This window comes from Oncorhynchus kisutch, linkage group LG11 (genome assembly GCF_002021735.2).
Source record: "Oncorhynchus kisutch isolate 150728-3 linkage group LG11, Okis_V2, whole genome shotgun sequence".
Classification (NCBI taxonomy): Eukaryota; Metazoa; Chordata; class Actinopteri; order Salmoniformes; family Salmonidae; genus Oncorhynchus; species Oncorhynchus kisutch.
In genome coordinates, this window is record NC_034184.2 from 11,853,885 (window position 1) to 11,867,635 (window position 13,751).

The 13,751-nt window shown below is 44.9% G+C and overlaps 1 protein-coding gene across 1 annotated transcript in view; it reads left to right on the top strand.

Moving 5' to 3' along the window:
• LOC109900023 (extracellular serine/threonine protein kinase FAM20C) overlaps window positions 1–13,751 on the top strand; it is a 102,313-nt gene that overhangs the window by 77,442 nt on the left and 11,120 nt on the right. The window contains exons 4-7 of the mRNA XM_031835283.1: window positions 1,836–1,928; window positions 8,750–8,865; window positions 11,202–11,382; window positions 11,648–11,757. Coding sequence (XP_031691143.1) covers window positions 1,836–1,928; window positions 8,750–8,865; window positions 11,202–11,382; window positions 11,648–11,757 — 500 coding nt within the window. The remainder of the gene's footprint in view (window positions 1–1,835; window positions 1,929–8,749; window positions 8,866–11,201; window positions 11,383–11,647; window positions 11,758–13,751) is intronic.

The window sequence follows — 13,751 nt, forward strand, 5'->3', positions numbered from 1 at the left end:
GCTTGGCTGAATGCACCGACTCTAAGTTGCTAAACAAGAATGCACGCTAAATGACCAAAATGTAAACATGAACTTGCAAAGAACAATGGGTAATATGTCACTAGGTAATTACAGTAATATGCTGTAATTGTAATTAGTACTGTGATTAGTAACTCATTTGGTACTGTAATTTCTGCCAATAAGTTACTGTACATTTTACAGGAAATGTCTTACAGTGTAACCAAACACCATACGTAGGCCTAAGCAGAGTCACTTTTTCACTGTTGTTATTCTCATCAGGCAAAGACAGTCTGTTTCAAATTAGAGGTCCCTGTAGAGTCTTCTTCTTAGAAGATAGAATCTGCAGGCTGACTGGTCTTTGAGGATGAACAAGAGAGAGAGAGAGAGAGAGAGAGAGAGAGAGAGAAAGAAAAAGAGAACAAGAGACAGCGAGAGAGAGCTGAGTCTGGAAGGAAGGAGGGATGAGGAAGTGTTAGTAGAGAGTTAGGAATGCGTTGTGGAGTGTTCCATGATTCCGGGTGAGTTATGTAATGATGGGTGCATATGTCAGCTTCACAGCTGTGGAGCAACAATCACACAGCTGAAGGCTACAGAGAGAGGGAGAGAGAGAGAAAGAGGGAGACAGCGAGAGAGAGAGAGGGAGAGGACATGAGGGGGGAGAGTGTGAGGAAGAAAGGGGGAATAGAGAGACAGAGAAGTGCTTGAGGGAGGAAGAAAGAGAGGGGGGGTGAGAAAGAGTGATAGAAGAAGAGAGAGAGTGTAGCGCATTGCCTTGCCAAGATAAGAATCTGTTTCCAATCCTCCTCCTGTCCCTCCTGTCCTCTCCTCTGCTCACTACCCCTCCTCAGCTGATGAGATAAGGCCTGCAGAGTAGGTATGGATGTGGAGGAGGTTGCAGACCCATTTCTCCTGAAACGACTTCTCTCTGATTGTGTTTTTTATTCTTCTAAAGCTTGTGTAGACAACAGTTTGAGAGGAAACGTGAAGCATGTCATTGAATGGATGGAACAGTCCCATCTCAGCTATGTTCCTTCTATTAATCAGCAATACACCCTGACTACACGTAGATGTTGGATGTTTTGTGGTATTTATGTTGTTGTGATTAACAGAGTTTGTGAACTGCAGTTCAACTTGCTATAATTTCTTTACTGAAAAACATACCTTCTGTGTCAGCTCGTTGATAATCTAAATGTACGAAAGTGTATGTCTGTCTTTCTTCAGCTTCAATGCCTTTGACTCCTTTGTGCCTCGCCTCTAAACTCATCCTCTCTGTTGGGCTCTCTGAGAGGGTTAAGCCTTAAAAAGCCTTTTTTTAAACAGTCAAAGCATTCGGTCAGACAGTGTGTGGAAAGCATTTTCAGGGAGGATCATAGGACTCCAGAAATAGGTACGGTAGAGGGCTACAGTAACCTCGATTCTCAAACACAAAGCCACAATACAATCCGCAAAGTTTCAATTGTGGCTTCACCTCTGTTAGTGCTTCAGAGAGGGCCTTGGTTGTGTGGTAGGCGGTGTCTTTTTGTTAGGTATAGAAGTTGGCATCTTAAAATCCTAGATCTGTGCCTAGAGCAACGTCTATCTACTCAGATAAAACTTTGATCTACCTTGACACTGATCTAAGGTAAATGCAGCGTTCTTTCTCCTAAGGCTATGCTTTGGGAAGGGGAAGCTGATCCTAGATCTGTGCCTACCCAGAGCTTATTTTTTTGTATGGGGTTAAGAGAACAGGGTTCTCTGTAAACCCCTGACCTCTATAAACCCCTGACCTTTTCTTGTATGGGGTTAAGAGAACAGGGTTCTCTGTAAACCCCTGACCTTTGCCCTTTCCCCTGCAGGCAGACTCGGGAGCAGGAGACGCCCCCTGACTTCTTCTACTTTTCGGACTTTGAGAGACATAATGCTGAGATCGCTGCCTTTCATCTGGACAGGTAATTCACACACACACACCTGTACCTGACACAAAGAATCCACAGTGTGTATGTAGACACCCACCACCTCCGGAGTTAGTCAGACACCCACCACCTCCGGAGTTAGTCAGACACCCACCACCTCCGGAGTTAGTCAGACACCCACCACCTCCGGAGTTAGTCAGACACCCACCACCTCCGGAGTTAGTCAGACACCCACCACCTCCAGAGTTAGTCAGACACCCACCACCTCCGGAGTTAGCGTGACACCCACCACCTCCGGAGTTAGCGTGACACCCACCAACTCCAGAGTTAGTCAGACACCCACCACCTCCGGAGTTAGTCAGACACCCACCACCTCCGGAGTTAGTCAGACACCCACCACCTCCAGAGTTAGTCAGACACCCACCACCTCCGGAGTTAGTCAGACACCCACCACCTCCAGAGTTAGTCAGACACCCACCACCTCCGGAGTTAGTCAGACACACGCCACCTCCAGAGTTAGTCAGACACCCACCACCTCCGGAGTTAGCGTGACACCCACCACCTCCAGAGTTAGTCAGACACCCACCACCTCCAGAGTTAGCCAGACACCCACCACCTCCGGAGTTAGTCAGACACCCACCACCTCCGGAGTTAGTCAGACACCCACCACCTCCGGAGTTAGTCAGACACCCACCACCTCCGGAGTTAGTCAGACAACCACCACCTCCGGAGTTAGTCAGACACCCACCACCTCGGGAGTTAGTCAGACACCCACCACCTCGGGAGTTAGCCAGACACCCACCACCTCCGGAGTTAGTCAGACACCCACCACCTCCGGAGTTAGTCAGACACCCACCACCTCCGGAGTTAGCGTGACACCCACCACCTCCGGAGTTAGCGTGACACCCACCAACTCCAGAGTTAGTCAGACACCCACCACCTCCGGAGTTAGTCAGACACCCACCACCTCCGGAGTTAGTCAGACACCCACCACCTCCAGAGTTAGTCAGACACCCACCACCTCCGGAGTTAGTCAGACACCCACCACCTCCAGAGTTAGTCAGACACCCACCACCTCCAGAGTTAGTCAGACACCCGCCACCTCCAGAGTTAGTCAGACACCCGCCACCTCCAGAGTTAGTCAGACACCCACCACCTCCGGAGTTAGCGCGACACCCACCACCTCCAGAGTTAGTCAGACACCCACCACCTCCAGAGTTAGCCAGACACCCACCACCTCCGGAGTTAGTCAGACACCCACCACCTCCGGAGTTAGTCAGACACCCACCACCTCCGGAGTTAGTCAGACAACCACCACCTCTGGAGTTAGTCAGACACCCACCACCTCGGGAGTTAGTCAGACACCCACCACCTCCGGAGTTAGTCAGACACCCACCACCTCCAGAGTTAGTCAGACACCCACCACCTCCGGAGTTAGTCAGACACCCGCCACCTCCAGAGTTAGTCAGACACCCACCACCTCCGGAGTTAGCGCGACACCCACCACCTCCAGAGTTAGTCAGACACCCACCACCTCCAGAGTTAGCCAGACACCCACCACCTCCGGAGTTAGTCAGACACCCACCACCTCCGGAGTTAGCCAGACACCCACCACCTCCGGAGTTAGTCAGACACCCACCACCTCCGGAGTTAGTCAGACACCCACCACCTCTGGAGTTAGTCAGACACCCACCACCTCGGGAGTTAGCCAGACACCCACCACCTCGGGAGTTAGCCAGACACCCACCACCTCCGGAGTTAGCCAGACACCCACCACCTCAGGAGTTAGCCAGACACCCACCACTTCCGGAGTTAGCCAGACACTCATTTTGTCATCATTTACTGTACATATGGAATCAATATGTGTTGAGAAAGAAAGAAAATAAATAAATATTATATCAATTAAAAATGGCATACAGGGAGTGACCATTAAATCTGGTCGCAAGGCAGATACAGTGGACGGATAAGACACTCATTTTAATAGCATGTGTAGACTCATATCAAAAATGTGGACACAATCAGAAGATCAGGACAAAGGATGCATATTAGCAGCAGGTAAAAATGGTGCTCATGTCTGTATATCTGAGGAACAGTTAGCAGGCAGAGTTCTGTGTTACTCTATTAAAGCTCTACTCATCAGGAGGCCCATGAGTCATACTGACTGACTGGCTGAGCACTGCCTTCCTGCTCTTATAGGTGCATCTCAAATGGAACCCTTTTTCCTACATAGTGCACCATAGGGCTCTGGTCAAAAGTAGTGCACTATGTAGGAAATAGGGTTCCATTTGGGACTTGACTATAACAGCAGGAAGGCCATAGTGCACTACTTTTGGCCGAAGCCCTATGTAGGGAATAAGATTCCATTTGGTCTCCGGCCAAAAGTTGTGCATTATGTAGGGAATAGGATTGCATTTCGGACATAGATTTAATTTAACAATGACTAGCTAACCCAACCACCCGGCTCTGTCTACCTGTTTCTTTCTGGCCTGTCTGCCTGTCTGTCTGTCTGCCTGTCTGTCTGTCTGCTCTGTCTTCCATGTCTGCTCTGTCTGTCTGCTCTGTCTTTCTGTCTTTCTGTCTGTCTGTCTGTCTGTCTACCTGCTCTGGAACTCCACTGGCTTTACAAGTCTTTATATCCTGCCTGTTAAGAATGCATTAATGATCCTAGAAGGAAAACTTCCTGGGTCTCCTGGATGTAAAGGAGACAAACAAATTATTATAATAACACTGCCATGGTTATGCCCTTTATTATAATAGTAGTGCCATGGTTACACGTTCTATTATAATAATACTGCCATGAATGTTCATCTCCAGAATATAAAAATACTGCCATGGTTATGTTTTGCTCCTTATTATAAAAATACTGCCGTGGTTATGTTATGCTCCGTATTATAATAATACTGCCATGGTTATGTTATGCTCCGTATTATAATAATACTGCCATGGTTATGTTATGCTCCGTATTATAAAAATACTGCCATGGTTATGTTATGCTCCGTATTATAATAATACTGCCATGGTTATGTTATGCTCCGTATTATAAAAATACTGCCATGGTTATGTTATGCTCCGTATTATAATAATACTGCCATGGTTATGTTATGCTCCGTATTATAATAATACTGCCATGGTTATGTTATGCTCCGTATTATAAAAATACTGCCATGGTTATGTTATGCTCCGTATTATAAAAATACTGCCATGGTTATGTTATGCTCCGTATTATAATTATCATAACTCAAGGCGAGACCCAGATGCAGATACAGGAGGAAGATAGTTGGAGTCTGAGATGTTTAATAATCCAAAAGGAGTAGGCAAACAGAGTCCAGAAACAGGCAAGGGTCAAAACCGGGAGAACTAGAAAAAGGAGAAATAGCAAAAGCAAAGAACAGGAAAAACCGCTGGTTGACTTGGACATACAAGACGAACTGGCATAGAGAGACAGGAAACACAGGGATAAATACACTGGGGAAAACAAGCAACACCTGGAGGGGGTGGAGACTATAACAAGGAAAGGTGAAACAGATCAGGGTGTGACGATAATAATGCTGCCATGATTACGCTCTGTATTATAATGATACTGCCATGATGGTTACACTGTATTATAATGATACTGCCATGATGGTTACACTCTGTATTATAATGATACTGCCATGATGGTTACACTCTGTATTATAATGATACTGCCATGATGGTTACACTCTGTATTATAATGATACTGCCATGATGGTTACACTCTGTATTATAATGATACTGCCATGATGGTTACACTCTGTATTATAATGATACTGCCATGATGGTTACACTCTGTATTATAATGATACTGCCATGATGGTTACACTCTGTATTATAATGATACTGCCATGATGGTTACACTCTGTATTATAATGATACTGCCATGATGGTTACACTCTGTATTATAATGATACTGCCATGATGGTTACACTCTGTATTATAATGATACTGCCATGATGGTTACACTCTGTATTATAATGATACTGCCTTGGTTATGCTCCGTATTAAAATAATACTGCCATGGTTATGCTCCGTATTAAAATAATACTGCCATGGTTATGCTCCGTATTAAAATAATACTGCCATGGTTGTGCTCAGTATTATAATAATAATGCCATGGTTTGGTCTCCATAGCTACATACTGTAGTGACATGGAGGTCTAATAGTTTTCTTTCAGGTCAATGATACTATATCGTTTGGAGTCACCTGTCGCAGCCCTTTTCACACAGCAAGGCTTTTCTCTGTCTGGCTCAGTTGTAGTCAACTGTGGTGTGAAGATTGTCATGATAATGTACTTGTTATCTCTTAGGTAGAGGATGGAGGAAAATAAGAGGGAGGATGTAGGGTGGTGGTAGGTAGAAGAGGGAGGGGGAGGGTGGAGGTAAGGGAGGGAGGGTAGAGGTAGAGGAGGGAGGGTGGAGGTAGAAGTAAAGGAGGGATGGGGGAGGGTGGGGGTGGAGGTAGAGGAGCGTGGAGGTAGATGGAGTGGAGGGTGGAGGTAGAAGAGGGGGGAGGGTGGAGAAGGGAGGGTGGAGGTAAGGGAGGGAGGGTAGATGTAGAGGAGGAAGGGTAGATGGAGGGGAGAGTGGAGGTAGGGGATGGAGGGGAGGGTGGAGGTAGAGGTAGAAGGGGGAGGGTGGAGAAGGTAGGGTGGAGGTAAGGGAGGGAGGGTAGAGGAGGGAGGGTGGAGGTAGAAGTAGAGGAGGGAGGGGGAGGGTGGGGGTAGAGTAGGGTGGAGGTAGAGGAGGGTGGAGGTATATGGAGGGGAGAGTGGAGGTAGGGGATGGAGGGGAGGGTGGAGGTAGAGGTAGCGGGGGAGGGTGGAGTTATAGAAGAATGGAGGTACAGGAGGGTGGAGGTATAGGAGGGAGGGTGGCGGTAGAAGAGGAAGGGTAGATGAGGATGGAGGGAGAGGAGGGTGGAGGTAAAGGAGAGAGTGTGGAGGTAGAAGAGGAAAGTTGGAGGTAGAGGACGATAGAGGATGGAGGGTGGAGGTAAAGGAGGGTGGAGATAGAGGGAGGGTGTAGATAGAAGAGGAAGGGTAGAGGTAGAGGAGGATGGAGGGACAGGAGGGTGGAAGGTAGAGGAGGGTGGAGGGAGGGAGAGGAGGGAGAGTAGAGGTAGGAGGAGGGTGGAGGTAGGAGAGAGAACAGTAACAGAGAGAACAGTCTATGACTAGGGTGGCTGGAGTTTGAGCCCCAGTGATGTACTGGGCCGTTCGCACTATCCTCTGTAGTGCCTTGCTGTCCGAGGCCGAGCAGTTGCCATACCAGACAGTGATGCAACCAGTCAGTGGTGCTGCTGTAGAACTTTTTGAGAATCTGAGGACCCATGCCAAATCTTTTCAGTCTCCTGAAAATACTGAACTGTATTTGGCATGGGTCCTCAGATCCTCAAAAATGTGACATTGCCAAAGCAAGTGAAATGGATAAACAAAAGTGAAATAAACAATAAAAAGTCAACAGTAAATATTACACTCACACAAGTTCCAAAAGAATAAAGACATTTCAAGTGTCATAGCATTGTATATACTGTATACAGTGTTGTAACGATGTACAAATAGTTAAAGTATGGGTTATATTTACAATGGGGTTTGTTCTTCAATGCTTGCCCTTTTCTTGTGGTAAAGGGTCACAAATCCTGCTGCTGTGATTGCACACTGTGGTATTTTACCCAATTGATTTGGGAGTTTATCCAACAACAACAAAAATACTTTGTGGGTCTGGGTAATCTGAGGGAAATATGTGTCTCTAATATGGTCATACATCTGGCAGGTTAGGAAGTGCAGCTCAGTGTCCAACACATTTTGTGGGCAGTGTGCACATAGCCTGTCTTCTCTTGAGAGCCAGGTCTGCCTACGGTGAACTTTCTCAATAGCAAGGCTATGCCTCTCTCTCTCTCTCTCTCTGTTTCTCTCTCTCTCTCTCCCTCTCTCTCTCTCTCTCCCTCACTCTCTCTGTTTCTCTCTCTCTCTCCCTCTCTCTCTGTTTCTCTCTCTCTACCTCTCTCTCTCGCTCTCTCTCTCCCTCTCTCTCTCTCTCTTCCTCTCTCTGTTTCTCTCTCTCTCCCTCTCTCTGTGCCCCCAGGCCTAGTTCATGTCGGTAGGTAAATGTTGAAGCATCCCTGGTTAACAGTGGTGTCATCATTAACAGAAGGGGGGTTATACATGCATAAAATTAGTGTGTAGCACGCACAGAGACAGGAATAACAGCACTCGGAGAGAGAGAGAGAGACTGACAGAGAGAGAGAGAGAGAGAAAGAGGGACTGACAGAGAGAGAGAGAGAGAGAGAGAGAGAGAGAGAGAGAGAGACCGTGTTCATGTTAGAAGACTCCATCTCCCTGGAGTGGTCTCATACGTGCTGAGAATACTATGAACACAGGACATCTGCATAGTTCATGCATACACACATTCACAGGACATACACACATGCCAGTATTCTGTGCACATACCTGGGTTCACACACAGATGAATCATCATCAGAGGCATGTGTTCAACTTCTCCCTTCTCTGGATAACTGTCTCCTTCCCACATTGCAGTAGAGTAGAATAGAAACATAGCATATGTCAGAACTACATGGTGTAAATTAAGACCAAGCATGGTTGATTAGATCATTATCATCACTGATTTAGAATAGAGTAATTTGAGCTTTTGATGTGAAATCATTTAGACTTTCTGTGATGACCTAGACTGTTATTGTAGCAGTTCAAAGCAGAGTGCTCTTATGTCACAGCTACCTCTGGTGGTGTTAAAAATAAACTACAGCTTACTTGAAGAAGAATAGTAGAATAAATATGGTGGCATAGCATGTGGACCTATATGTCTCTCTATGTCCTGTTGCAGGATCCTGGATTTCCGCCGTGTCCCTCCTGTAGCCGGTAGACTATTGAATATGACTAAAGAGATCAAGGACGTGACCAGAGACAAGAAGCTGTGGAGAACCTTCTTCATCTCACCAGGTACTGAACCATACATGCTACACTCCTCTGTTCTCTGTGTCCTAGAGGACAGTAGTCTGAGGTTCAAACACAATTGTCTTGAGCAATGAAACTGAATGAGTCAAATTCAATGAAACTGACAAGGGAAGCTTATACAGCTTTATTCACATCAGGGGGATTTAGAGAAACAATGTAGCTTTGATCATGTTAGGGGAATTTAGGAAAACAAGGTAGCTTTATTCATGTCAGGGGAATTTAGGAAAACAAGGTAGCTTTATTCAACTTAGGGGAATTTAGCAAAACAAGGTAGCTTTATTCAAGTCAGGGGAATTTAGCGAAACAAGGTAGCTTTATTCATGTCAGGGGGATTTAGGAAAACAAGGTAGTTTTATTCATGTCAGGGGAATTTGGGAAAACAATGTAGCTTTTTTCAAGTTAGGGGAATTTAGCAAAACATGGTAGCTTTATTCAAGTCAGGGGAATTTAGGAAAACAAGGTAGCTTTATTCAAGTTCGGGGAATTTAGTGAAACAAGGTAGCTTTATTCATGTCAGAGGAATTTAGGAAAACAAGGTAGCTTTATTGAAGTTAGGGGAATTTAGCAAAACAATGTAGCTTTCTTTATTCACATCAGGGGGGTTGAGTTCAGGGCTCTGTGCAGGCCAGTAAAGTTCTTCCACACTAATTTCTACAAACCATTTCTGTATGGACCAAGCTTTGTGCACGTGGACAGTGTTATGCTGAAACAGTAAAGGGCCTTCCACAAACTGTTGCCACAATGTTGGAAGCACAGAATCGTCTAGAATGTCATTGTATGCTGTAGCTTTAAGGAGCCTAGCCTAGCCTGAACCATGGAAAACAGCCCCAGACCATTATTCCTACGCCAAACTTTACAGTTGGCACTATGCATTGGGGCAGGTAGCGTTCTCCTGGCATCCGTCAAACCCAGATGTGTCCATTGGACTGCCAGATGGTGAAGCGTGATTCATCAATCTATAGAAAACACGTTTCCACTGCTCCAAAGTCCAATGGCGGCGAGCTTTACACCACTCCAGCCGACGCTTGGCGGTGCGCATGGTGATCTTAGGCTTGTGTGCAGTTGCTCGGCCATGGAAACACATTTCATGACTCCCCCGCTGAACAGTTATTGTGCTGACATTGCTTCCAGAGGCAGTTTGGAACTCGGTAGTGAGTGTTGCAACCAATGAGACTATTTTTACGCGCTACCCACTTCAGCACTCGGCAGTCCATTCTGTGAACTTGCATGTCCTACCACTTTGTGGCTGAGCTGTTGTTGCTCCTAGAAGTCTCCACTTCACAATAGCAGCACTTACAGTTGACCAGAGCAGCTCTAGCAGGGCAGAAATTTGACTAACTAACTTATTGGAACGGTGGCATCCTATGAAGGTGCCACGTTGAAAGCCACTGAGCTCTTCAGTAATTCCATTCTAGTGCCAATGTTTGTCTTTGGAGATTGCATGGCTGTGAGCTCGATTTTATACAGCTGTCAGCAATGGGTGTGGCTGAAATAGCCGAATCCACAGATTTGAAGGGGTGTCCACATACCTTTAGTGTAGCTTTGTTCATGTCAGGGGAATTTAGCGAATAAGGTTTCTGCATTCATGTGAGGGGAACAAAGCAGTGGTGAAACTTAGGTTCCTTACGATATGATATATGGCTCTTTTCACACACTTTGGTGAAACCATTTTTGTGTGTTGCACTTGCATTCAGTACCCACTCTGCACAGACAGATTCAATTCAATGTCTATTCCACGTTGGTTCAATGTAATTTCATTGAAATTACGTACAACCAATGTTGTGTGTCCAGTGGGTAGCGTCTATGAATCAGATAATTATGTATAGTATTGGCGTCAAACAGAAGAACCAAGGACACAGTTGGTTCCTGAGGTATTTACAGAACAACTGGTGCTGTGAGATTAGATTAGGATATCAGGACCTGCTTAGGCAAAGGAATTGTAACAGTAGAGCAAATGATGCAGTATATGGTAAAATGAATGGCTGCGGGGTTGCCGTTATAATGAGTACATGATGCTTGGACTGCTAAGGCATAAATGTATGAAAGTGTATTATTATTTTAAATGTATGTGGTTCTGTTCTTGTCTATTAATGTTCTGTATTATGTTATGCTTCATGTTTTGTGTGGACCCCAGGAAGAGTAGCTGCTGCTTTAGCATTAGCTAATGGGGATCCTAATAAAATACTAAACATTATAATAATAAAAAACACAGTATGAACATATCAACTGTGTTAAAGGACTGTAGATGGTTCTATCGGTCACCAAATTGACAAATCAATATCACCAACTAAGCCATTCATGTCAACTATGTAATTTCTCAGCCAACAACATCTGTTTCTACGGGGAGTGTTCGTACTACTGCTCTACGGAGCATGCTCTGTGCGGTAAGCCAGACCAGATCGAGGGTTCTCTGGCTGCCTTCCTCCCAGACCTGGCCCTGGCAAAACGCAAGACCTGGAGAAACCCCTGGAGACGATCCTACAACAAACGCAAGAAAGCAGAGTAAGGCACCAATACAAGGATGACATAAAATAGCAAATAGAGTGGTGCATTTATATACAGGCTTATACACCCATGTAGAGTTTGAAGAGTTAAGATGTTGAACAGTTTTATTTTAAGGTTGTTCACTCGATAGGTATATGTACATACTGTATATGATCATTACTCTGCTGTGTGTGTGTGTGTGTGTGTGTGTGTGTGTGTGTGTGTGTGTGTGTGTGTGTGTGTGTGTGTGTGTGTGTGTGTGTGTGTGTGTGTGTGTGTGTAGGTGGGAGGTAGACCCTGACTACTGTGAAGAGGTTAAACAGACCCCTCCCTACGACAGCGGCACCCGTCTATTGGACATCATGGACATGACCATCTTTGACTTCCTCATGGGTGAGACCACACCTCTTAATACATACTTCACAGGAGGCTGCTGCGGGGCGGACGGCTCATAATAATGACCAGAAAGGCACAAATGGAATGGCATCAAACACCTGGAAACCATGTGTTTAATGTATCTGATACCATTCCACTGATTCCACCAGTCATTACCACGAGCCTGTTCTTCCCAATTAAGGTGCACCAACCTCCTGTGACTTACATCAGTGGAGGCTCCTCAGAGGAGGAAGGGGAGAACCATCCTCAGTGAAAACATTTTTTACCCTCTTCTTAGGGCTGCAATCTTGTTAACGGGATCGATATGACAACAGCCAGTGAAAGTGCAGGGCGACAAATTCAAAACGACAGAAATCTTATAATTAAAATTCCTCAAACATACATGTATCTTATACCATTTTAAAGGTCATCTTGTTGTTAATCCAACCACAGTGTCCGATTTCAAATAGGCTTTACAGCGAAAGCACCATAAACGATTATGTTAGGTCACCACCAACTCACAGAAAAACAGCCATTTTTCCAGCCAAAGAGAGGAGTCACAAAAAGCACAAATAGAGATAAAATTAATTACTAACCTTTGATGATCTTCATCAGATGTCACTCATAGGACTTCATGCCACACAATACATGTATGTTTTGTTTGATAAAGTTCATATTTATGTTTAAAAAATCTCAGTATACATTGGCGCGTTACATTCACTAGATCCAAAAACATCCGGTGATATTGCAGAGAGCCACATCATTTTACAGAAATACTCATTATAAATGTCGGTGAAAATACAATTGTTAGACATGGAAATATAGATATACCTCTCCTTAATGCAACCGCTGTGGCAGATTTTTTTTTTACTTTACGGAAAAAGCAAACCATGCAATAATCTGTGACCGGCGCTCAGAAAACAAAAACAAATTATCCGCCATGTTGGAGTCAACAGAAATCAGAAATAACATTATAAATATTCCCTTACCTTTGATGATCTTCATCAGAATGCACTCCCAGGAATCCTAGTTCCACAATAAATGTTTGTGTTGTTCGATAATGTCCATTATTTATGTCCAAGTAGCTACTTTTGTTAGGGAGTTTAGTACACAAATCCAAGTTCTCGTGCAGGTCCAGCCGAACGTCGGACGTAAACTTCAAAAAGTTATATTACAGGTCTTAGAAACATTTCAAACTAAGTATAGAATCAATCTTTAGGATGTTGTTGTCATAAATCTTCAATAACGTTCCAACCGGAGAATTCCATTGTCTGTAGAAAAGCCATGGAACGCAGGTCGCTGTCATGTGAAATGCGCGTGACCAGGACCTGGCTCTCTGCCAGACCACTGACTCAAAGAGCTTTCATCCAGCCCCACATCACAGTAGAATCCTCATTCAAGTTTCTAAAGACGGTTGACATCTAGTGGAAGCCTTAGGAAGTGCAACATAACCAATATCCCACTGTGTATTCAATAGGGGCTGGGTTGAAAATCGACCAACCTCAGATTTCCCACTTCCTGTTTGGATTTCTTCTCAGGTTTTTGCCTGCCATATGAGTTATGTTATACTCACAGACGTCATGCAAACAGTTTTAGAAACTTCAGAGTGTTTTCTATCCAATACTAATAATAATATGCATATATTAGCAACTGGGACTGAGGAGCAGGCCGTTTACTCTGGGCACCTTTCATCCAAGCTACTCAATACTGCCCCTGCAGCGATAAGAAGTTAAAAAGTCACCCTTTTTAGATTAAACTATACTAAACATATCCACGTCACCAAATAATTGATTAAAACATACTATTTTGCAATGAAGGTCTACAGTAGCCTCAGCAGCACTAGGGTAGCACCATGGTGTAGCCAGAAGACAGCTATCTTCCCTTCTTCTCTGGGTACATTGACTTCAACACAACCTAGAAGGTTCTCACCCCCTTCCATAGACAGTAATTATGATAACTGCAAAGGATCAGAGAATGAATCTAGTACTGAAAGCAAAAGTTAGCACCGCAGA